Genomic DNA, 25331 nt, shown 5'->3' with positions numbered 1-25331 from the left:
TCATTTTGCAGTATATCTGTAGGCTTGAAATCTCTACTCTGTGGCCATGGCAGTCTTTCACGGGCATGTTTCATTCCCATATACAATTGCCTAAATCATCCCTAACTCTCGTACACAGTACTTCTCTCTGCTCTGTAAAACAGGAAATCCAATGACAAAATCTTCTAATGGCTGAGCAAATACCACCAAACAGTTCAGCATGGTTTGCCATGTATGGCCTCCCACAAATTCAGGAGGTGAAGGTAAGGTGAACTGCAGGGCCAGCTTTAAATCCACCTGTGTCAGATGCACTTGACTCCTTGACCAAACCCGTGGTAGCTTGGTTCAGGCTCCAAAGCAAGCAAAGGCCTTGCCGTAATGGGGCCAAAAACTCTAGTTACAGCCTGTTCTCTGAAAACCCCCACAGGAACAGGGTGACATGGTGAGCATTGAGGTGTATAGGCTTGGAAACTGGAACACCAATCATGCAATTAACACTTGAATAGCAGGTGGTTCTTTCAAGACTCATTTATCAAGGAACAAAGAAAGTTGTGGGTACAAGGAGTCTCACGCTTACCTTTTCCATCGCAGGTAATTTGACTATAAGCCAAGCACTGTATTCCATAAATAGCGTGAGTGAGCCAGCTTTGAGCTCTCCCTGCTAAGCAGCTGGCTGCACAGCACTGATCTCCCCTTAAGGTGGGATGCCTCTCGAGGTTACTCCTCAAGACTGAGAGACCTCGTACCAACTGTGGGTCTTTGGTAAGTGACCGATATTGCACATAACCTTGTATTATAGTGCACTAGATTTTGTGTTGGTAAGTTTCATTTTATGTTAGTAACTTTGAACTATTATTATATACTCTGCAGTAATAGAGTGAACCTTGCCATTGACCTTTGTTAAATCTCACTTTTACAAGACCTTACTTCAACAAAACCACTTTTGCCGATACCTTTGGTAGTGGTTCTTCAAGCAGTCTAAGTTGCCTGTCTGCAACACCACCTTCTCTTCTTTGCACAAGGCTTCAACACATTCAAAAGCCACACACCTGCACCATTTGCATCCCTTGCTCCATTTCAGAGCCACTCCTGCATCTGCACACGGTGTCACCTGATGTAGCTTGTTTCTCTTACCAACAAACCACATAGCAGGGACTTCTGTGGCCCACTTGTCCCACAATACACAATATGGCACTGAAATGAGGCACACTCAATTTCTCAAGGATTACTCTGTCTGTCACCGCATGGAGAGGGATGCAACCCAACAAAAACCAGTCATCTCTCTCCTGCAGCAGCAGGGCTTGCCCAGTTTACTTTGTAACATGAATACAGCTCTGCAAAATTGTTCTCATTATTCTCATCTCTGTTGAAGATGATCTGTCCCACTGGATCCATCAGGCTTAGATATATTTTAATAATTTTTAGTCCCCAAACAGGAAGACTTGTACTCATAATGAACTTCAGAAAACTGAGTTTTGCTAACTCAGCATTATGGAAGGGCACAGAAAACATCAACTAGCCATTGCTCTGCATTGGTCATGTCTCTGCTGCAGATGGCACAGAAGCATGACTTCTGCCAGTGCACTGTGAACTTTGTTTGCAAATGAAGAGGTGGGAGGAAAGACCAGAAGCACAGAAATTATCTAGGAAAAGTTTGATGCCTGTTCTCATGACAAACAGTTCTAATTCTGTACACTACAAACGTAACAAACGTAACTTTTAAAAATGATCAGGTGAAAGGCATTTTAGTTGAATGTAATTAGCACCACAGACTGAAGTGTACTATTTTCTGTGTAGTAGTCCCTTCCAGCGTGCAAAACTCCAGGTACATGACGTGTTGACAGTAGGAAAGCTTTGCCTATAAGGTCTTTTTCCTGCACTTCTGAACTCCACACTGACAGGAAATCTCTGTCTCTGGCATGCTTCCAGCTTCATAACCATAATCCCACGTAAGCTCGGTTCCAGCTTTGACATGCCTAAGAAATGAAAACATTTGGTCAATTTGTTTGAACTAAGTGAAACAGTACTGTGCTTACAATTTGTCAGCAACTCGCATGCAAACCCCAAAATTGTAAGGGGCAGGGAGCACTGCACAGGCAGCTTGTTGGGAGAGCACCTAGAGAGATAGGAAGTGGCTGGCACATGCATGCTGCTTGGCCTACCAGAGCTATGGAGAGCGCAAATACCCACGAACTATGAGAAAATAATTTATCAAGCGATAGGGTCAGTCTAAACAACCTGCTCTAACTTCAAAGCTGATTCTGGGAAAGAAAAATCAAACAAAAAACAGAAGGAAAAAACACTTAAGTGAATACAGCTAAATGAGAACACAGACAGTTTTGCTATTTTTACTATCCCACTGGATATGATAAAAGGGACATCCAGTGAATAAGCAGGCAGCAGGCTGAGAACAAACAAGATGAGAACTTTTCAAGCAGCACATTAATTGCAACCTGGGACTTGCTGCCTTAAGATTGTTCTGGAGGCCAGAAATGTAAAACAACTAAAAGGTGACTGGATAAATTCATGGAAGATACACAATTAAGCTCGATGATCCAGATGGAGTCCTTAATGTAGAAAAGTTCTAAATGGGTGATTTCCAGAAAGCAAGAGGGCCATCCAGGGGAACATTCCTTCAACAATCTTCTTCCCTATGTGTCTTCTGCTGACCACTATTACATCTCTCCAGTGGCCTCAGTCCCCACTACACATTTCTTTACCAAGTACCTGAGCAAAGACTTAGCTAAACCAAAATATTTTTTCTGACATATTTAAAAATGTTGTCTTCACAATTCAGAAAATCACTGAATAGCTTGTGTTGAAAGGCACCTTTAAGATCATCTAGTTCCAACCCCCCTGCCACAGGCAGGGACACCTTCCACTAGACCAGGTTGCTCAAACCCTGTCCAACCTGGCCTTGAACACTGCCAGGGAGGGGGCAGCCACAGCTTCTCTGAGCAACATGTTCCAGTGTGTCACCACCCTCACAGTGAAGAATTTTGTCCTGATACCTAATCTAAATCTACCCTCTTTCAGTTTAAAACCATCAACCCTCATCCTATCATTGATTAAAAAGTCCCTCCCCACCTTTCCTGTAGGGCCACTTCAGGTACTGGAAGGCTGTTATAAGGTCTCCCTGGAGCCTTCTCTTCTCCAGGCTGAACAACACCAACTCTCTCCAGCCTCTAAGGGAGGTGCTCCAGCCCCTGATCATCTTTGTGGCCTTCTTCTGGACTTGCTCAAGCAGATCCATGGCCTTCTTATGCTGGGGGCTCCAGAGCTGGACACTGCACTCCAGGTGGGGTCTCCCAAGAGCAGAGTAGAGGGGAAGAATCCCCTCCCTCGACGTGCTGGCCACACTTCTCTTGATGCAGCCCAGGACACAGTTGGCTTTCTGGGCTGCAAGTGCACATTGCTGCTCATAGTCAGTTTATCATCCACTGATACCCCAAGTCCTTCTCCACAGGGCTGCTCTCAATCCATTCATTGCCCAGCCTGTATTTGTGCTTGGCATTGTTCAAACCCACGTGCAGGACCTTGCACTTGGCCTTGCTGAACTTCATGAGGTTCACACGGGCCCACTGTCCAGCCTGTCAGGGTCCCTCTGGATGGCACATCCCTTCCCTGCAGCGTGTCAATGGCAGCACACAGCTCGGTGTCATCATCAAACTTGCTGAGGGTGCCCTCAATCTCACTGTCCATGTCCCTGACAAAGATGTTAAACAGCACGGGTTCCAACACGGACCCCTGAGGAATGCCACTCATCACTGCTCTCCACTTGGACACTGAGCCCTTGACTGCAACTCTTTGAGTGTGACCATCCAGCCAATTCCTTATCCACTGAGTGATTCTTCTGTCAAATCCACGTCTCTTCAATTTAGAGACAAAGATGTCATATGGGACAGTTTCAATGACATCTGTTGCTCTTCCCTTAACCCCCAATGCTGTAACCCCATCATAAAAGACTACCAGATTTTTCAGGCATGATCTGCCCTCGGTGAAGCCATGTTGGCTGTCACCAATCACTTCCTTATTTTCCATGTGCCCTAGCATAGTTTCCAAGAGGATCCACTCTATGATCCTGCTGGGCACAGAGGTGAGACTGACTGGCCTGTAGTTCCCTGGGTCATCTTTTTTTCCCTTTTTAAAAATAGAGGTTGTATTTCCCCCTTTCCAGAACTTCATCAGACTGCCACAACTTCTGAAATATGATGGATAGTGGCTTAGCCACTTCATCCACCAGTTCCCTCAGAACCCACAGATGCATCTCATAAGGTCCCATGAACTTGTGCACCTTCAGGTTCCATAGTCATTCTCAAACCTGATCTTCTCCTGCAGTGGGCAGCTCTTCATTCTCCCAGTCCCTGCCTTTGCCTTCTGTGACTTGGGTGGTTTGGCTGGAGCACTTGCCACTGAAGACTGAGGCAAAAAAGCTGAGTATCTCAGCCTTCTCCATGTCCCAGGTAACCAGGTCTCCCATTTCCTTCCAGAGAGAGCCTGCATTTTTCCTAGTCTTCCTTTATGACCAATGTACCTATGGAAGCTTTTCTTGTTGTTTCTGACATCCCTGGCCTGATTTAACTCTATCAGGGCTTTGGCCTTCCTAACCTGATCCTTGGCTGTTTGGACAATTTCTCTGTATTCCTCCCAGTATTCCTCTTCTGCATTCTTCTCTGTATTCCTTCCAGTCTTACAGCCCTTCTCATAGCACAATCCACAGCATCTGTGTCAGTATGAACCAGGGTTGCAAGGCTCCAAAGAGAATCAGTGTCCCCTGGGGTCTGTTTGTCTGGAGCAAATCCTCTCCTCTCTGTTGTAATTCTTACCTAGTACTCCCGCTGTCATGTGCCTCAGCGAGCCTCATATATAGAATTAATCCTTCCACTCCTGAGTTTAGCTGCCATCCTCTTGTATCTCACTGGCACCAACTAACTGTACCTCATTTTCTGTCATCTATTAAGGGAAGACCCACCTCTTTTGCTTTCAGAGGAAGTTTTCACCTCTGAGTATCCTCTTGCCACCTCCCCAGGACACGTGCTACACAAAGTCTTGCTCCTCTTGGCAGCTGCGTGAAGAAGGCCTGGAGCCTGTCTGTTTGACCCACAGAGTGTCTCATCCTTAAGACTCTGTAGGGTCCAATCTGTCATTGTGGGACCCAGATCTGCTGGCCATTCCTTGAGACACAACACTTGGAACAGTGAATCTTGTCTTTCAAAATGACCGTGCTGAGTTAAACATATTTTTCCACTGAAGATTATCACTGAAATGGAGGCATCAAATTTATACTTCCCCACTTTACATTTCAGTGCAAAACTGAAAAAACCCTCATTTAGTGATAATCATCAGCTATATAACTTCAGTCTTTAGTTCACAGCAAGAAGACACCAATAAGAAGGTAGTTTTATGGTTTCATGATCTAAGTGTGAAGTGCTAAGTCTTGGACAACAGGCCCAAGCCAGAGTTGACCTATATATGAATCCTGTATATTTTATAACTGTATATCCTGTATATCTTATAACATTGTGCTAGTAGTAACAAACCACCTATGCTGATACATAAAGTGCTAAAGTGTTCAAGTATTGAAGCCTGAACAACAGGCTCCGAGCTGAAGCTGCTAACTTAGTATGTAGTCATTAGTGAAATATGTATGCTCGTTAATGAAATATGTAGTTTAGATAGCACAGAACATGTCTATCCTGAATATATCTTTATCCTTCTTTGTGTAGGGGCAAGTTCACATGGCCATGGAGCCAGCTGTCTGGCCTTGTGACCTGATGTGTGACCTTGCTCATAAACCAATCAGGTAAGCAGGGAAACTCCCTTAGCTTCTCCCTTGAGGCCTGGCCAGGCTCTGGGGGAATCTAATGTGAGAGTGAAACCAGATGTTCCCGCTCAGAACAAAGGTGCCAGCTATTCCAGCTTGCTGATTTTGGAGTATGTAAGGCTGGATCCGCTCACAGTGACTTTGGAAGCCTCAGGTATGGGTGGACGCACCGCGTAGGATTTCCCACTTGCTGGGACAGGCTCCCCAAACCCTCGCTGTAACCGGGGCTGCCTAGAGACTGCGGGTCTGGGTGATGGTAACATATGCAAGCGGTGATGGATCTTTCTTAATCACGGTTCTCTCTCACATGTAGTAATGATTTGATGCACTACCCTGTATTTTTGTATTTGTTTGCTTTAAGTGCACTATTCTGCCTTTTCTTACTGTATGTTTTCTGTATTACTCTGTTACATTATTTAGTTATCCCAGTAAAATACACCTACTCTTTTCACTCTGTGTCTGAGTTTAATCAGCAAAACAAAGTGTCTGCACACCCTTGGCATAATTATTTCCTAATAACTAAACACTGCTTTTTCTCCTAGTGCCTTGAATGAACAACATTAAACTTCCAAAAATTCACCTGTTTGTGAAGAACGCCACCCATGGGAAACTTCTGTTGTGAGTCTCTACAAACACACTCTGTGCAAAGAGATTTGGGCAGCAGCTGTGCTGTAAAACAGAATATTTGAATTAGAAACAGTGAAACACCTTGCTGTTGGCTGAAGAACCTATTTTGTCAAATATCTGTCACTAGTAAAGGTAGTTTCTTTCTTCCCTTCTCCAGCCCACACAGAATCTCTATTACTCAATGCCACTGCCACTTATTTTTACAGTAACTGTGCCTCTTTAAAGTATGATTTCCATCATATTATGAAGGTGCTTTTCCCTCGGAAAACCAAGTTGTTTCACCAAGCTGTCCTCCAGAATGTATACTGAGAATTGATCTTAGATTCAGGATGCACCATAAATAATCAATGTGACAGACCTATCTCGCTGTCAGCCAGGGGTGCAGTGCTAGGGAGCAAGCAATAGATTAACTGATTGTGTATGTTGGCGAAGAGATGTGAGATGTGAAAGGTCATTCAGGTGCATGCAGGAACATGTGTATGCTCATGGATGCGGAAGAACGGTGTCAACAAGATGCACCACTAATCTTATCATAGTATCTATGCAATGAAGAACAGCTTAAACATATAAAAGGATTTTGCTAAAAGATAGATATTCATGCCAATGAAGAGAAATAAGTTACTTGCAGAGTACATGCAGATGTGCCTATGAACCATTCATCTTAGCTAGAGATGCTTAGTAATTCATTACTATTTCTTTCAAGTCAAAATTGAGAGACATATTTAGCGGATACATACACACTATGACAGACCATTTTCTGAAACTGTGATTGAATGGCAGAGAAATTTCCTACAATATCACAACATTTATCCTAAATAAGTACAAGCTATAATTTACAATGGTTGGGGAACAAAAAATGAGGGTGGGAGAAGGCTTGTGGTTCAACAAAATCTGCCATTTGCTATCTGGACCCCCAAAAAAACGCCGTTCAAAAACTCAGGAGAAGGATGTCACTCATTACTGGGGAATATTTCACTCAGGAACCTAGTGGTGCCGAAAGCTACAGGTAGTATGTAGCACACATCATCTTATGGAGGCACTAACAGCTGCTGTGACCCAACCTGCTGCCTGTCCCTTCAGAGTGCAGGAAGTACCACATAGCCTGCCTCGTCGTGCAACTACCACATATATGGTTTACGTGCAAAAGCTTTCCAGTTTATGCAAGTACATAATTTATTTATTTAAGCTAAGATAACTAAAAGAACACATGCAACTTCTTACTTACATTAAGAAAACGACCCACATTTCCTTCTTTTGTGGCATCCAGTACATAAATATTTTCATTAGCATTCTTCATAAGTGTCATATCACCACCAGTCTCCTCACAAATTGCCTCTCGTTTTGACTGCCTGTGATTTTCCTCTTTGCAGTCAGTTTTTAGTGGTAGAGTTTTGGATGGCCTCAAAACACATGTGTCATCCAGCACACCCGACTTGCCACAATCAACACCCTGCAGAGACAGACTCTTTCTTTTGCATTCTGCACCGTCCACATCAGCAGACTCAGTCTGTCCAATTTCCATTGGATATTCTTCCTTCTGCTGCTGAGTGAGTTCTGTCAATGAACACGCAAGTTATTTGTCAACACTAGTTTAAGGCCAAAACCTTTCCCTTGTTTGGTCCTGAACTCTTATCCACCCACCCTTCGTTCTTCAAAATGTATGCAGCTTCCTTGCTATTTACAAGTCTGTAACACAACTACCCTTTTCCATGTCTCTCATCAATCCTCCCACAAATGACTGTTTCCTGCTATGGTGCCTAAAGCACTTATTCAAGACTCCTGTGAGTGACCTAGTCTCTCATTCTTCTCAAATCCCATTCCAGATTGACTTCTTCTACATATCATTTTATCACTGCTCTCCACCTTAATTCCTGAGAAATTCCCAAACTGTAATTAAAACAGAAACAGGATGCATGTGCAAATAGCATCAGTTTCACACTGTCTCTCCAACTTGAGGTCCCCCCACCCCTGCATTATATCCTGTTCAATTCTGTTGACTGGAACACGTGTGGGGTGTGACACAGTAAGATTTGAAAGACTGACTTTCCCACAATTGCACTGTATTTGAGAAGCTGCTGTCAGGAATGTTCAGCATGACCCAAGATCAACTTTGCAGGCACAAGACTGCCCTGTACCAGTTAATGTACTGTATTATGCAAGGCAGCAATAATTTCTGTACCGCTGAGCTCTCTTAAGACAGCCTAAGCATTATGTGGACAGCATCACTCTACTCTGAGAATATGCCTGCCCACATCCAAAGATCACTTTCTACATTTTAAGTCTTATCAGCTGATGGGGCACAATTGTACTAAGGGTGCAGTATTTATAGCTCTGCAAACCTACTTTCTTTTCCTTTCTTTGTTCCACTGGTTAGTTTTGTTTTGCTTGACTGATGAATCTGAGAACTATTATCTTCATCTGAGCTGGCACTGTGCACCAGTGTATCAATCTCCTTTAAACAGAATAAAAGATAATGAAAAGGCTGTGATATATTGTTGCTGTATGCAACTCTGGGTCAACACAGGATAGCAAGTGGCTTTTAGGACTCCAAGGTCGAAGTTTCAAACCTACTATAATGCATGGCTATGGCTGCGTTTCAAAAGTTCATACATTTACTGCAATGCAACATTTATCTTCATTTCAAATTATCCTTCCAAATAACCTGGAAGGAGCTCTCCACTCAATAAAACATTTAAATAAGTGCTTAAGTCCCAACAATTTCACCAGAATTTAAACACACTTGTCTAAGTTGCTGAACCAAAGCCCAAAGATGCTTTTTACACAGTTTGAATAAAACAAACAGATGTAGCAAGATTTATTCTCTCCCACCACAAAAATGCAATTAGTTATGGGAGCTCCAGAATAGACAGCACTGCCAAATGTCTATGTGTATTTCTTAAGTGCAATGAACCCAATGAAACCTACAGAGTAAGTTTACCCCAGTTTCCTTTTTTTGCATGTATTTGAAGACAACGCTTCATACCCAGGTTAGATCAAATTCTCCCAACTGTGCCACTGCATGAGAAAACTACATCCAACTCCTGAGATTTTCTTCTCTCCCTCCTATGTCATTCTTTGGGGAGACATCACAAAAATATAATCACTCTGGCCCCCTAACCCTGGAGTTAATTACAACAGGGGGTGGAGGGCAAGAATGATTTCTTAAGACTCTCAAGGCTGGCATGTAAGTGAAGGGCAGAGATGGGAAAGCTGTGGGAGCAGTTAATGCTGGTCTCAGGGAACATGCTGAAGGACTGATACATAGCTTCCAGTACACCAGCTTAGCTCACAGTGTGTGTGTGACACAATTTCATGAAGAAAGATCGTTAGAACTATTTAAATGTATAAGATGAAAAGGTCAACATTAACATACATATTCAGGACAGTGAAAAATTAATCCATTAAAGCCACTTATTATTACCATTTTTAGCTGATGATTATGAAAAGCAACTGTTCTAGTTCCAGGCCTTCTCGTGGTTGCAATACCTAAATCCCTCAGATGAACCCTGTATAAAAAGTCAAAAGGAAATTATAAAAGACAGAAAGACCCCTAAGTAACTCTCGCAAGACACATTTCTCTAACAGTCTCTAGTTCGTAAAGAACAGACTACACCAGAGCCTGCAGCCAGGCCTCACCCCAAGTTCTGTGACTATTTTGCCTTTTAGAATTGAGGACCTAGGTTAAGTTCTCAATAGTATTTGCTAAAAAAACTCCAGTTATTCATGCTTTTTTGAGAGAACAGCAGATGCTTTTACCTCCTTTTCCAGTTCTCCAGCCAAGAACCAAATTCTCTTACTATTAATATATCAGATCATCTCAAAATAGAGTACCTACAGAGTTTTACTTTTTTCCTGATACCACTTTCAACAGTTTTGACAGTGCAGCTTTCAAACAGGAAAGCAAAACTGTTGCAGGGACAAGGGACAGACAGAGAGACAGAGGGGGAGACAGGCAATATATGACAGATATAGAAAATACTCTCCCACAGAAGAACCTCACTCCTTCACATCAAGAGAAGGTTGAGGAAGAATGGAAATCAGTATCCGGCACATGTATTTAAAACATCTAATATCACTTTCATTTGGATTATGTTCAGAGTGCAGTAGAAAACACATTTCAAAACTAATCTTAGTATCTGTACAAGGTCTAGCAATAAGTAAACAGCTTTTATTTGAGAAAACTTTCAATGAAAAACATTTATATGTGTTTTCTTGCCACAAAAGCCCTCATGGCACTTCTCTGGGCTACTGATAAAGGCAACAAATGCTACTCTTTAAGGCTTTCTTATGACTTAAAAACCTCTGTAAATTCAAAAGGTGCAGTAGCCACAAGAAATTGTGACCTTATTACATGATTACATTGTTTGTCCTTCTAAAGGCAATCTGTTCGGCTGAATGACGTGCCAAGCTTAGCACACTGATGTCCTCTCAAAGGTTCCTCAGTTCAGCTGGGTTGTCATTTCTTAAGAGGCAGAATAACGAAGTCGTCTTGTCTGTTTTATGTTTTACATAGCCCACATATGAAACATTTTTATTCTCAAGAAAGGAAATTTATGAGATTTAAGGTAGCAGTGCAGTAAATGCAACTTTAAAACTGTGCTTCCCTGCAATTTTTAGTAACAGCACTTCGTAGAAGTAAAATCGAGATGATTACTGATAATTAAGTAAATGACAAAATTATTAATTCATTAGGTTTCCAAAATACTGAAATGCAAGTGAGAATATAATTGCAGGTATTTAAAAAAGTTTCTATTCTCAATTTCATGGTGCTTCTTTTGACAATAATGTCCTACTATGAAATGAGCAAGAATTTGCAATCATTTATGACTAGTACAAAGGAAGTCTTTACAAAATACTGTGACAGAGCAAGGAATAAAGTTTAAGAAAATAAGATCCCAACTTCCCTCTGAAAAGACAACAGCATACTACTGACAAAGCCACAGGGTTATTTTGCAGCAATTTTACTTTATGAATCTCGATAGGCTATGACACTCTGACTGTCAAATGAAAACAGGACCAGAACTTTTGTGTAATTCACCACAAAAGTGAGGTGTCATCACAATCCTGCAGGAAGGGTTATGTTACAAAGAACAAGAGGTTTAGAGACTGGGAGTAAAGGACAGGAAAGTTAGCGGCTAATTAGTTATCAGACCCTTTCATGTGGAGTATTTAATCGAGTATCTTTAAATCATTTATCTCAAGTATCTTTTAAATTATTTCAAATTAGCATAATGATTAATGCCCTGAATAGATCAACTATACCTAGGAAATTAATTGGATTTCTAGAAAACGCCAAGTGGTACACACAGTAAGTAAAATTAATACAGAGGAAAAACTCTGTCCCACTAGAAGAAATACTCAGGGATTAACAAAAAAATTGAGAAGAAAACCCACCCTCAGCTGAGGACATTCAGTTCTACTCTGAAGTTTTACAAAGGACTTTCTAGAATAGCAGAATATTAGTTTTGTTATGCTTAAATTTGCTTTGGTAAACTTACTGGGTTGATTTGTTCTCACTATGCACAGTCCGAGACAAAGATTCCTGCTTCTCGGGAATGTCATTTTTGCCAGTCTGCGCTAGTTCAATCACACAGTCTGAACAATCAGTGTCAACTTTTCTTTTTTTGAAAAAAGCGCCAGGGCCTCTGTCATTCACAGTACTCTTCTCTTTCATCTCTTGACCAGCATCTCCCAGTACTTGAACTTCAGCTCTGCTCATTAATCTGCCTGGAAGAAAAAGATTTTTATTTTTTTTAAACTGTATGTCACACTATCATAGTTCAAGCTTACATTAAAAAAATACAAGGACATTATTTGGGAAAGCAAAATATAAATGCAGTTAATACTGAAGGAAAACTAGTCCTGGCACAGGATGCACAGATCCTTGAGGGAAAAATCAACAGTCTGAGATAGGCTTTACTCCAGAATGTGTTGATTATTTCTCCAGCACCATTGCAGTGTGGAGTTCTTCAAGGTTCTTCTGTCTGTCTGATCACTTTGCAAGTTAAGATTATACTGACTCACTTCTCTTCCAGGCCTGTATTTCTCTGCTTGGTTCTCAAAAATATTCCAGGGCACAGACCACAGAAGAGGAAGAATTATGCTATGCATCTTCCACAGGTCACCTTCTGTTACCTGAGTAAGTACAAACAAATGTCCCCTTGTCGATATCATCTAGGCAGCGGACGCCCCAGCCTTTCTTCTCTGTGTTGAACACTTGCAACCTGACTTGAATGCCATGCTGTACAACTCTGTTCTGACACATCATCTTGTCACACCTGCACAACACACTACACTCATAAATTCTGTTGAGAGGAAGCAAAACAAAACACAACGTGAAAGAATGAATTACCAAAACAGAGTTGCTATTATTACTTTCCCTCCTCAGCATTAATAAAGCAGTTGACTAAAAAGATAAAGACTCTGGCTGAAACTGATTGTGCAGCAATGCTCTGAAGCTCATGACATTCTTGATTGTTGATTCTTGATTGTTGATTCATTAACTTTAAGAGTCTGTCAGCCAGATCTTGGTATAGGTAGACAAGAAAAAATAAATGCTACCTTTTTATTTTATAGGATTAAATTACACAGAAGCAGAAACCCTTATGAAGCACCTCGTTCTATGCTGGAACAGATTTTAGCAAAGACAACCTGTCCGCCTGGACCTCACTGTAGCTCTCATGAGTCTTAGGATTTAACAAAATATTTCTAAAAGAATTTATAATTGTGCTTTTTTTGCATTTGTTTCTGGGTTCACTACAGCTTTAATTCTGCATGCCAACCATAAACTCACATCACACAGCAACAAAGGACTGAAAGGGGCTCCTTAAGCCTGTGTTCAGCCCTTGGCTACTGCAGAAAGCCACCTTGCACAATTCCTCTCCTAAACACCTGAGGTTATTTGCACCTTCCCTAGGCCACATATTAATCCATGGGAGCTGAATAAGAGAGAGGACAAACACTTGCAGCACTGGGGCAGCCTTGGAGACTCTTGGAATAATCATACATAACCAAGTCTGGCAACAGCAGCTGGCTGATGTTTCTTTAGGACTCTGGTGATACAGAGCAAATAGGCAGACAAGATACAGGGCAAAAAGCAAGGGTGACTACTGCTTCCCATTTCTTTGGCTGATACATGCTGTGCTGATCGTGTGATAGATCTCATTCCCTTGTGGCAGGTTTCCTTCCCCTCTCCCTTCTCCCCTTGGCATGCCTGAATGAACCAACACATGGGCCAGATATGGCCTGAGCTCCTGAACCAGCTAATACCATGTTACTGTTCACACTCTGCTTGGACCTTGAACTAAGCTGTGAAAATTGTAGTATCTGCAGTACAAAAGTGGGGTTTTCCTCCTATTACTCAAGTCACATTAATTATTTTTTATCATCCTGATCTGTCAGTAGAATTGTGACAAAAATGGAAGGTTTCAGTAATCCATAAACTGCAGTTCTTCTAGTCCTGTAGCACTTACACTACAGGCGTAAAATAAGAGCATACAAATAAAATAACAGTTATAGTCTGATCCTTCTTACCCACTAGGAACAGGTCCCTCCAGTCTTTTGTAACTGTATCCATGGGATGTTTTAATACTTGGAGCTAGAGAAATTTTACTACAGCCTCTTGCTGTTAGCTGTAGGCATGCACATTTTGACCTAAAAAATAACAGTAAAACATCTCAGAATGTATCTGGGGCAGCGTAAATACAATATAAATCTAGATAATTTAAAATGTATTTGACTATACTTCACACACACTTTTATATATACCTATATTCCCCCAGCCCCCTTCACTCCTCAAGGCAATTTCAGGCACCCTGTCCTTCTCCTGGTCTCTTAGCTGGTCATCTGTGCTTTACAATAATCATGCTCTCTCCACCCAAACCTCATTCTTCTGTCAAGCTCCTTAAAAGGCACATGCAAACAGCTGAAGTACAACTGAAATTTATTATAAACAGGACACTGTCAAATGGACCAAATGAAAATTACCTGTTCTGGCACAGCATCCCAGCCTGGTAGCCACTCCTTTGCTACCCAAATCCCACCCTAGCCCCTAGTAAGTGAAGAATTTCACACTGTGGAGTGGAGAACTCAAGCAACAATGCTGTCTTCACCATCTTATGTCACAACAACTCCAAAGACCCACAGCTTTTGTGCAAACAGCAATGGACCAAATCCCGAACCCAAAATCCACACATCAAAAGCCCCTCAACTCTTGGGAGAGTTCAGTGCAAAGCAGCAGCATGCTACATGCTTGCTGTTCCCCACTGCTCAGCTGGATCTAAATAACTCTAATTACTGAAGCTTCATTACACTAGGCTGTGATTTCAAGCTTTTCTTAGGTCATGGGCAATTACACTGCACACCAGCACGTGGAACTGCCCTAGCTATCAATAATACAAAACAGATTCAACACCAGATAAGAGAGATCAGGTCAAAGACAAACACCCTCCAAGAAAGCAGACAAAACTATCACCAAACTCGCATATGTGAACAGTGGCAGGTTCCCACAGAGTAATATGTAGCCCCGAGTTACTGGGCTTTAGAAAAAGACAGCAATGAGCAACATCATTTGAATTGTGCAGAACATCAATGTGTTCTGTGACCACAAGGTTTCTGAGTTTCTGATTAGACATGGGGAAGGATGGGATGTAGAGGTTGTGAACAGGGATGTTTCTTCCTCTTCCCTCAGTAACCTTCTAAGTTCCAAATGATCTGGTCTCTCCAGGCTTTCTCATCCCATCTCTAGGATACCATCTCACATCAGGAGCTGCAGCAGAAGTTGTCAACCAGGCTCCTTCCCTTCCTACCAGGAAAATGAGCCTTCCTCTGCTGGCACAACACTATCCCTTCCCCACTCCCTTCTCAAAGATGAGAGATCTGCTTCCCAGCTCCACCTGGAGGAGAAACACTGCCAATTTGAGAAGAAAGGGAAAGGAACACAATAATCCACCTGTTGAACGCTTCCTTCCCTACAACAGAGGCTGGATGGGTAGGAGCACCCAAGTTCTGGAGAAGACAAAGACACAGTGGTGTCAGTCAACACAGAGCATGGCAGAAGACAACCACCACAGATACTTCAGTGTGTCAGTCCTTCGTTATTTGGCAGTGTTTGGTACTGCAGGCCTTCACACTTACACCACCACCCTACTATTGAGGCATCATGTGTCATTTGTTTTGGAGTAGATTTTTCTACCTACCTATCAATGCAACCATCTGTGCAATCACATGAATCAACAAACATGCTGGAGAAATTGTTGAGATAATATCCACGCGGCCACGATGCCCTCCGATATTTGAAATAAGGTAGTCTTGCACGGTCAAGATCATTACAGAAGGAAATGGGGACAGACTCGGCTCCATTGCTAATATCAAAATCAAACACGAGGGGTTCAGGATTTACAGTGTTCCTGCCCAACAGTACGTATGTGTTGAAGGAGAAGTGATCAACGAATAAGAAATTGCACTCTGTTTCAAACAAATAATTTTGTACATCTTGAAAGCTTCTCAGACTTCGACCACAAGGAGCTTTGTAATTCACATCCAGTGATTTTGAAAGGCAATCTGCTTTTGCATGGCGTCTTTGAAAGTGAAATAGGATTGGTATCTTAAGAGGATTTTCGCCCTTGTAGAAGCCCGCTGATCTCTTGGCGAGACATGCACTAGAGCACTTATGGTGCTGATACTGTGGGTTTAAAGGTAAATCCTGAATTTCACTAGATGCTTCTTTACTCCCTGAACATGTTTTTTCCATCTCTTCCTTTTTGCTATTTGGACTAAAAGAGAAAAGAAAAAAAAAAAAAAAGAGCAGAAGAGCAGTATGTTAGACAACCAGTAAAATAATGGGTTTTAGTGGTTCAATATTATTAGTGCAGGAAAGAAACAGCCTGTTGCTAGAAGGTCAAGGGTTTCACTGAATCACTTGTTTGCATTGTGTTGCTGTCATAACATCACATGAAGACATATTCAGTGGCATTAAGAAAGAAAAAACAAAATGCAAGAGCTTCTTCCCAGAAAGAACTTAGATACTAAACCACAGAACAGACATTAAAAAAGAAGAAAAAAAAAAAAAAAAAAAAGGAACAATATCTGTACCCACATCTTCCAAATCAGTACCCAAGGCTAAATACAGAGAGACTAAGTCATGTGCCTGAGAATCTGCACAGTCTGTGAAAGCCTGAGAACTGAACTCAAAAACTGTTGAGTCCTAACCCTGATAATACTCATGGATCTTTATTCACAACCTAATGCCCTGTTTTACTCTGCAACACTCTTACATGGTAAATTAGACAAGTCTACTCAAAACCTCAGGTATTCCATGTAGGTCAAATTAAAAATATTTTCACTTTGAAAACTGGCAGAATTCAAAACTGGGTTTACAATGTTGAATTTAGAAATAGAAGAGAGATTAAAATCTCTCTCAAATGCCCTAAAGAGTATGTCAAATAAGGAACTGGAATAAACTATTAAATACACCGACCTGTGAGAACCTTCTACAGAGTCTGCAGTGTTGTCATCTGTAAGACAGTGTGATTTGGGTTTGGTTTCCTGTACACCATCTCCATCAAACACATCACTTACTGAAAAAAAAAAATTGAACGCAAGCAAAAAATTCAGCAATCCACATTTCAATTTATAATCAAACTTAGTTACTAAAAGAGATAACTGTCAAAATACATTAAAAACAATGCATTGCTATGAACTACAGCTGACAAAGAGCATGCTAGCAAGTGCCCTACTAAAAAAGAGAAGCTGCTTTTTATAACTAAGTCACGTGTTTGCATATAGGTGTGCAAGAGAGCGATTAGCTGACACACAACACACACTCTCACATTACTCTCTTGCTCCTCTACTCCCCCTCCATCTCTCTCCTCTACTCTCCCTCCATCCCCCCAAAGGGGAAAAACTTAGGTGTGTGTTGACAAACTTGAGGCAGAAATGCATCATGAAGATTTACCCTTTTTCACAGACCACCGGGTGATTTGAACATTAAAAAACTTCCATGCAGTTTTCAAAGAGCACGGAGACAACACGCATATGAAACACATATACATATTTCTCTTTGTTATCTGAAGTGAAAGGATGCCAGGGTGTTATAGCTAGAGGAGCCATGCACAAGATGACTCTGCCTGCAGCTAGCTCAGGTTCATCAGGGTTTACTAATCCAGGTGAGAGTCTTCAGTCCAGTATCAGAGGAAACTAAAAATTATGGTTTTTTTCCCTTGTAATGCTAACTATTTTGGTGATTTCAACAAAGGGAAGTAAGCTCCTGGTGGGTAAAACAAGACAAATTGAATCCATGGACCAAAAAAATATAATTGAGATGCACATACCATTTGTCAAGGTTAAGAGATCACCTAGATTAGCTTCATTCACCAGTGCCCAAGCCTGCCAGCATTCTATGTAAAAACAAAAACAAAACCAAAACAAATAATGTGTAATTTAAGTAATGATAATAGGGACAATGAGAATAGGAAAAACAAGGTATAAGTCCTCCACAGATGCAAATCTGATACTCTTAGAAACCTTTTGCACCACAGTCTTTAATAGAAACACCTACAAATTACAGTAAAATTACAGCATATTAGTAGTTGTGAATCAGCACCAAATATCCTCCAGCTTTTGGAAAGCTGATGGAATGCTTCTGAACACACACAAACCAGTAGCCTCCAGTGGCAGTAATGTACATAAACACAATTTAGTGTAAGTTTCTCTCTTTACTTTGTCATCAGACTAGTCATTTTCCTGCAAAGAAGGGCTGGATCTTGGTAGACCAAATTAATGCTACTCCTAAATTGGTGGAAGTGGGCTTCAGATAGTAAGAATACAAAAGAAGAGACCAGTTCTGTTTCAACCTCTTACCCCATAAAATAAGTATTTCAAGGTGGCAGGCAAATACCAGAAAAATACATGTTAATATTTTAGTTTCAAATTGTTACAGAACAAAGAACAGAAAAATTCAAACTTAACTATGTCACAGATTCATTGTGTCATCTGGAGATTCAAGTTCAACTTGTATCTCCGCACTGCTGCAATATTTTGTCATAAAAATCAAGATGTGGGAGCTCAAGCACACAAAAAATTGAGCTACCAATTTAGAGCAAGCAGAACAATGCAGAGCGTGTGGCTATGCCAATTTAAAAGCATCTTAAACTACTGTACATTTTCTTGCATAAAAAAAGCAGTAAGATCCATATATTACATTTACATAGAGACTTAATAAGAAAAAAGTAATTTTTCTGAATTAAATAAACCGGTAAAAATAAACCTATGTACTGCTCTAAGCTTATCAGACTTCTGATTTTGACGTGGATAAAGGAAACTTATTTCTATAAAAAACAGGAACAATCTGAAACACATTGTTGTCACATTTTCCTACTAATGTTTAAAGTTATAATGACGTCTCTGACATGAAAAAATACTTATATGATTGTTATCTCACTGAGATCAGCTTGAAAGGCTAAAACTTCTGACGATAAATAAAACACAAGACACTGCAGGTATTTAGTTACTTCTCAAGAATAAACGTTTCAGTTCCATGTGCTTAAGAGCCACACATTGTTTGAAAAAGTATACAGGAAAAATGCATCTGAAATGATTAGTCTTTTTTTAAAAAGCAGATGTATTTTTAAAAGTGCTTTAAAACGCCAACTAATTTAAAGTCAAAGGTATCTGACTTGTGGCAGCTATCACACAGTCCTACACAAAGCAGGCCGCAGCTCCCCTGCAGTCCAGCTTAAGCGTTGCAAGGATTTCAAACCTTGGTTTGTGGCAGTTCCATTCTTGATCTTTTGCTTTAGCAACAGCAGCACATTTTGCACCTGCTCAAATATGACGTCCACTCTTCTACCTCCCAGTTTTGTCCAAAACGTCTTCAAATCACCTGAAACACAAATTTCCATTTACAAATCTGTAAAGCTCCTAAGAAGTCTAAAACCATGAATAGCTCCTAGTGGACTTTTCCCAGGCTCCTGCTCATTTCACTGGGAGGCACTTCTGAAAAACCAGCCAGGGCAGCTGTCTTCTTTCATAGGCTTAAACCTTCAGGAGTCTATTCCTAAATCTAATCATGAAAGTGAAACAGAAGTTGAGTGACAAAATGGAGTGGATTCTGATGGTCCATGATGCTCCCTTCAAGTAACTCTACAGACATCTCTACAAAGAGTGCTGTAGAAGCCTTTCTCCAAACACTAGCAAATTATACTATAATCACCACTGAAACTCACAGAAATGAAATGGAAGAATATTTTTAACTGAATGAACTGAACATATTTTTAAACAAAAGTAATTTGGAAATTCTTTTATAGCTGTAACCTGCCTGGGCTACACAAACTGACTCTATTGTCCCCTCAATATTTTTGGTACATTTTCTAGGGAAAAAAATGTTCAAAATATTTTCAGATAAAACTAGTTTGATAATTTTTGTTCACCAAGTGATATCAGTTGCAGTAATTTATACACCCCTTATATTGTGCTTCCTTCCTCCACTAGAAATATTTATAAAGAACATTTTGTTTAAATATGTTTTTAAAACTACTGGTTCAGAACCTCTTCTCTTCCAAGCGTATGTGCCTTTGAGGTACTAAGGTTTTTCATGCAAGTTCTTGTTAAAACATTAGCAGTGCACCTTTGGCAAGGACTCTGAAAATGGAATATGGTTCAGTGTGTCAACAGACAATGCCAGAAAAGAGAACAGGCTCTCTCTCCTGGTTAACGTTTCTCCTCTTCAGTGACCAAGCACAAAAGAATAAGGAAATCTGTTCTCCTATCCCATTTCTGGAGGCAGAGTCCACTGTCACCATTATAGGTTTACATTTCAGTTTCAGACAGCAAATCTCAGTTGGCAAAGGTGCTAGGGTGACACCTCCCCTGAAGTCATGAAATACTTCATTCTTGTAAGGCTAGTAAAAAAGTACTTTAATCATTTTTGACTTAGCAGAGAACAACTTCTGTTGCCCAAGACACCAGAAGCTAAATAATGCTATGACAGTACAGAACCTACGGTTACTCTCAAAAGCATCATGATAGCAGTGAAGAAAATTACAATTTTGTCACCATGACCCCAGTTGCTTATGTCACCAGCAGCTAAGAGCATAATATGTAATGTCAACAGGCAATGGTGAAAGTAATTTATCTTGGAAGATAACTGATTTGTCACTAACTCTCAGCATCATTTAATGAGCTTTTGTATGCACAGAAATTTTTAAAAATTGGGAAAAGGTCAGTGTCTTGTTACAAAAAATGCCCACAGCACCTTCTGGAAACCTACACTACTGCTCCAAGAGACAACATCTGCCCTGTGCCATTCCCATCCTTTTGCTGTTCAGGACAGTATCATAAATTTTAAATACTGAGAAATAAGGATATTTAATATCTGTATTTTAAAAATATACATTCAGAAATTCTAGTAAGAAGTCCACCACTGCAGATTAAAACTGCTGTCCCCGAAAACCTGGTTTCAGATATTTCAATACGTTTACTAAGTTTGGATTGCATTGGTGGATAGATTACTTCAGATGATGGGTGACAGAACAGGTTTTCATTTCTGGATCATCAGTTATCATCTTGCATAGGCCGAAAGGAAATAAAACATATACTACTACGTGTAGTGCTCAAACCACTCACTCACCTTGGCAATGTTTTCCTAATTCTCATGACGGAGTGCCCCAAAACTCTAGTGGCAAAAACTTGGTTTTGCACAGAAGAGCAAAGATTGCATATGAAGCTCATAGTATAATTTAAATTTCAAGTAAGACAGATGTCCACATCACTAATTTCTTCAGTGTTAATGCTGCTATTATCAACTCCAGACAGGAAATGGACAGACACAGGATGCTTCTACCTTGTCAGCATTCAAAATTATCTCAGGATGCGGACTGGCATCTGGTGGCAATAGTTCTAAAGTTCTAAACCTGGCTGAGGCCATTATCTCTGGAGTGATTTTCTTTTCCCTCTGTAGGACCCCTGTGGCCATATTTGTCAGCACTGTGCAGGGGAATGGTGCTAGAGTAAGAAAACAGGCAGCCAAGGCCAGGGTTACTTATGCCAGCTACCGGAAAAAGTACTTGGGTGAGTGTTTCCTATAAAGGACCTGACTAACAGGTCTGACTAACATCTTCTGCATACACCATAAAAGGCAAAATATTATCATCTAGTTACCATTTTCACTCCAGAAGTGAGGCCAAATATATACTACCTTCCCCTTTCCCTCCATAAAACAAAATTATACTACCTTCAATCCCGTCCTTCCTGGAACTGGAAAGCTCCTCTGCTTCAAGCACTGCAAGAGGTGCAGAACGGACAAGTAAGAGATCAGGTGAGAAATTAAAATGGTTGTAGATACTTCATTTTTCAAGATTTATACAAGTAAATACTACAGCAGGTATCAGTGGGAGCACTGTGTGAGAAAGTGTGATGAAATAGTCATCCCACTTTCAGTCATCCCATGTCTTGTCAAGACCTAGCTGAAGAACAGAACACTCAAATGAAGCATGCTGTGTCAGGTTTGGTTTGTTTTGGTTTTTTACACAGGCCATTTCTTATTGTCCCTCAAGCATGAAGCTGTCACAGAATGACCCATACTCTCCAGCATATTCGGTGAGTCTACATAATCCCCCACTTCCTATTAGCTCACATTACTCTTTTTTTTTTTTTTTTTCCCTTAAATTAATGCCATCAATACAGTGGTATTACAACTAAACTAATTTATTTAGGAAAAAATTAAGGCTTTCTTCGGTAAAAAAATTAACGAATCTTTTCTCAACAGATGCAAGACAAAACAAGATAACCCCACTGTAATAACACTCCGTAGGAGTAAGGCAGCATTCTTTGACCACATCAAAGACACCAGATTTCTGTCACTGTTAATGGCACAGAGAACAGAGAACGCACCATATTTATAAGTTAATTGCTTGATTTTTTCTATGCTATAACTGAAAATACACTCCCATTCATTCTGTTGTAAAAATTTCATTTAGTTGACTGGGAGAAGAGGTTAAGCGAAGACTGCTGATTCCTAGAAAACTTTTCCACACTATCTGCCTAATGACTGCTCAAAACATTTTTTTTTTAAGGCATACTTCTTTTCTCTTCCATCTTCTGGGGCGGCTGCATGGAGGGGGCTGTTACAGTCGTTGGGGTACCGCCAGCACTGAGCCCAGCTCAGGTAGGAGAGCGGTGCGTTGATCTTGCTGTCCTCCGACACCACCGCAGGGTCAGCGAGAGGGGCCTGCGGACAGGAGCCAGGCTGCCCGTCAGGCTGCGAGCGCTGCACCAGCGCTCGCCAAGGGCTGACATGGGGTGAACCTGGGGCGGGGGCAAACCTGGGGAAGGGGCAAACCTCTCCTGGGGGCGAGACTCTGATCAAGGGGCCACCCTGGGGCCGGCCCTGGGACACTCGCACACCATTCAGGGCCTCGCCCCTGCACCTTCCACCCTCCTCTGGCCAACGACTCTCAGCTCATCTGGGGATGGAGGAGAGAAAAGGATTAAGTTGTGTGGCGCCGACAGAAGGTCACACCGCCATGCTGAGGCGCGGCGGATACCCAGACCCACCTACTCCTTCAGGCAGGCGTTCCTCGGGGTGTGGGGAGCACTGGGCTGCGGCCTGGGAGAGGGCAGGCCCAGCCCCCGCGCCGGGGGCCAAGGACCCACACGGCTCCGCCTGCAGCCCCGGCGTTATTTACCGCCGCAAGGCCCCCCAGGGCTTTGCTGGGGGGACGGTGCGGCCCCGGCAGAGCCACGAGCCAGGCTCCAGGCTCCAGCCAACCAGCCAGCCAACGCCGCCGCCACCACCCCCCTCCTCCTCTTCTTCCTCCTCCTCCTCTTCCTCCTCGCTCACCACCGCCCCCGAGCCCGTCCCCGCTTAACGGTACCTGCGGGCGGCGCACGGCCGGGCCGGGCCGGGCCAGGCCGGGCCGCGCTCCCTCCCGCACGCGGGCACACTCTGCCGCCGGGAGCGCGCCCTGCACCGCCGACGCTGCCGCCCGCCAGGGGGCGCCACGCCTCGAGGGAGGCCATAGCCCCGCCCCCACGGGGGGTGCGCATGCGCACTAATGCCACACTGCCCCGCCCTCCTCCCTGCTGGGGCGAGAACGCATGCGCAGAGCCCATAGCACCTCCCCCTCCCCTTGCCGTCCTTGATGATTGGACGCCGAATCTTCCGGTTTCTGGCTACTACGCATGCGCAGAGTGGGGCCGTGCCGCGCGAGCGAATGGCGGCGCGCAGGAGGTGGGCCGCTCGCGGAAGGCCGCTCGCCTTTCTTTGTTGCTATTGGCTGCGGCGGGGGTGTGGTGCTCGCGGCGCTGACCAATGGGGAGGCGCTGGAGGGGGAGGGTGGGCCGCGCTGCCGCGGAGAGGCCGCGGGGGCGGGGTTAGAGCCGGCAGGTGCGTCCGCCATCTTGGGGGCGGGGCGAGGGGGTGGGCCGGCCGTCCCTGCTGTGGGGGCGTCGCCATATTGTCGCGGAGCCGCCCGGCCGGGGAGGGCTGGGCAGCGGGCTGCTTGGGGGAGCGCGGGGCTGCGCACACGGCCCCGGCCGCTTGTTTTGGGCCTGGTGGGGCGCGCCTGGCCTCAGGTGCTGGGGGACGTGGTGTCTCTCAGTGTGGTGTGGGCTCGGTGCGGGGTGATGGCAGCCTGCTGTACCCCCGCCTCCCACAGCTGGCGGGGAGTCAAGGGCAGTCGCTGGACCCCTGTGGCAAGTTTGTCTTGGCCGGAGGGGTCCCGGCAGCTGACTGAGCTCGGTGGGACTGCAGGCACACGGCGGGGGGGCAGGGAAGAATAAAAACAAGTTACTGAGGGGTGTCTGGGCTTTTGATTCCAGTCCACAAAATTAAAATACTTGGTGGATGAATGAGTTGCTGAACTTCACTGCTGGCCCCCGCAATTTGCCTTTACTAGTTTCAGCTGTACCCTGTGAGGTGCTAAATTGTTACTGCTTTTTTGATTCACAGTGTGAAAATAAGTTTATATTGTCCTTAAAATTTTCAGCAGCATTACTTTTCAAGTGTTTCGTGTTGCGGCTATGTAAAGGGATTTTTCAGAAGCAAAAATTAACCCAGTCCTAAAAAGTGGAGAGAGTGGTTGGTTTGTCATCACCTTTTGGTCACTCTCTTTACCACCACGTTAAACTGCGGATATAAACGTAATATGCTCAAATAATTGTCAAAGCGTTTTCAATCGTGCATATTACTAAAAGTATTTATTGGTGGGGGGGGCAGAAATTTAATCTGTGAGGGAATGGTGTGTTTACATGACTTGGAGCTCTGGTCAGACTCAGGATTCCCGAGAAGATTTTGATGTCCAGCATCTGCTTTGTGCTTTTATAAAACCTTTTAAATGTTTACATAGTCATGCCAACATCTGTGCCTGAGTTTGAAATTCACTGATTAGCCCATGACCGCTATGTAACTCTACCCAGAGAAATGAACAACTAACGGTAACATTGTTGTGAACACAGTGGCTCAGCATTACTAGTGTACTGACAAATCTTGCAATAAAAATAGCAATTTATGTTTAAAAAAAGAGAAATTTCTCTCCTCTGATTGTTTATTTTAAAATTAAGTACAAGCTTTTCTTGCTCTTGGAATATACTGCATTATGAGATGATGATTGCAGATTAAGTAATTTAATTTTACTGAATTATTAATGTATGTGCACATGCAAGTGAATACTGAGTATTATGAAACACCTGTGGCTTTACAAATTGTATATGAGGAATATATCAAATACAGAGAAGATGGTGCCAAGCATCATAATGACTCAATTAATTAAAAGTTATTTTAAAAGATGATTTCCTCACAGTTTTCCTTCCTTAAATGACTCGTAAATGGCCACCTGTGTTTGCCTGCATGCTTTGAAACTATATGGTAAGCATTAGTCAACAATAAGGAGATGATATAGCAATC

At 42.5% G+C, this 25331-nt stretch overlaps 1 protein-coding gene across 5 annotated transcripts; it reads right to left on the bottom strand.

Moving 5' to 3' along the window:
- Positions 1-523: 523 nt before the first annotated feature.
- Positions 524-23402, bottom strand: SETDB2 (SET domain bifurcated histone lysine methyltransferase 2). 5 transcript variants are annotated; one of them, XM_074913190.1, is made up of 16 exons: positions 22982-23177; positions 22750-22890; positions 22507-22655; positions 21660-21707; positions 19188-19310; positions 17761-17826; positions 16908-17007; positions 15628-16203; positions 13964-14083; positions 12566-12735; positions 11929-12157; positions 9852-9936; positions 8774-8882; positions 7656-7984; positions 6384-6472; positions 524-1955 (listed from the first exon to the last, which is right to left on the bottom strand). In XM_074913190.1, the coding sequence occupies exons 3-16, from the start codon at positions 22538-22540 to the stop codon at positions 1838-1840; spliced, it is 2196 nt and encodes a 731-aa protein (XP_074769291.1). In that variant the 5' UTR covers positions 22541-22655; positions 22750-22890; positions 22982-23177; the 3' UTR covers positions 524-1837. The 5 variants fall into 5 exon arrangements, with proteins under 5 accessions (XP_074769291.1, XP_074769318.1, XP_074769282.1 ...); XM_074913217.1 differs by lacking the exons at positions 22750-22890; positions 22982-23177 and adding an exon at positions 23302-23402; XM_074913181.1 differs by having other exon boundaries at positions 22750-23177.
- Between the last annotated feature and the right edge of the window lie 1929 nt (positions 23403-25331).

Source organism: Athene noctua, chromosome 1 (assembly GCF_965140245.1).
Source record: "Athene noctua chromosome 1, bAthNoc1.hap1.1, whole genome shotgun sequence".
Lineage (NCBI taxonomy): Eukaryota > Metazoa > Chordata > Aves > Strigiformes > Strigidae > Athene > Athene noctua.
This window is presented reverse-complemented; position numbering and strand designations above follow the sequence as displayed.

Bases quoted from the DNA above. Each gene is read 5' to 3' on its own strand.
- SETDB2 (XM_074913217.1), bottom strand. From the start codon at position 22,540: ATGCAGCCGCCCCAGAAGATGGAAGAGAAAAGAA. The intron at 14,084-15,627 runs GTAGGTAGAAAA...GTTATTTTTTAG, and splicing joins ACAGATGGTTGCATTGATAG to GTCAAAATGTGCATGCCTAC. The intron at 8,883-9,851 runs GTAATAATAAGT...TTCTGTTTAAAG, and splicing joins ATAATCATCAGCTAAAAATG to GAGATTGATACACTGGTGCA.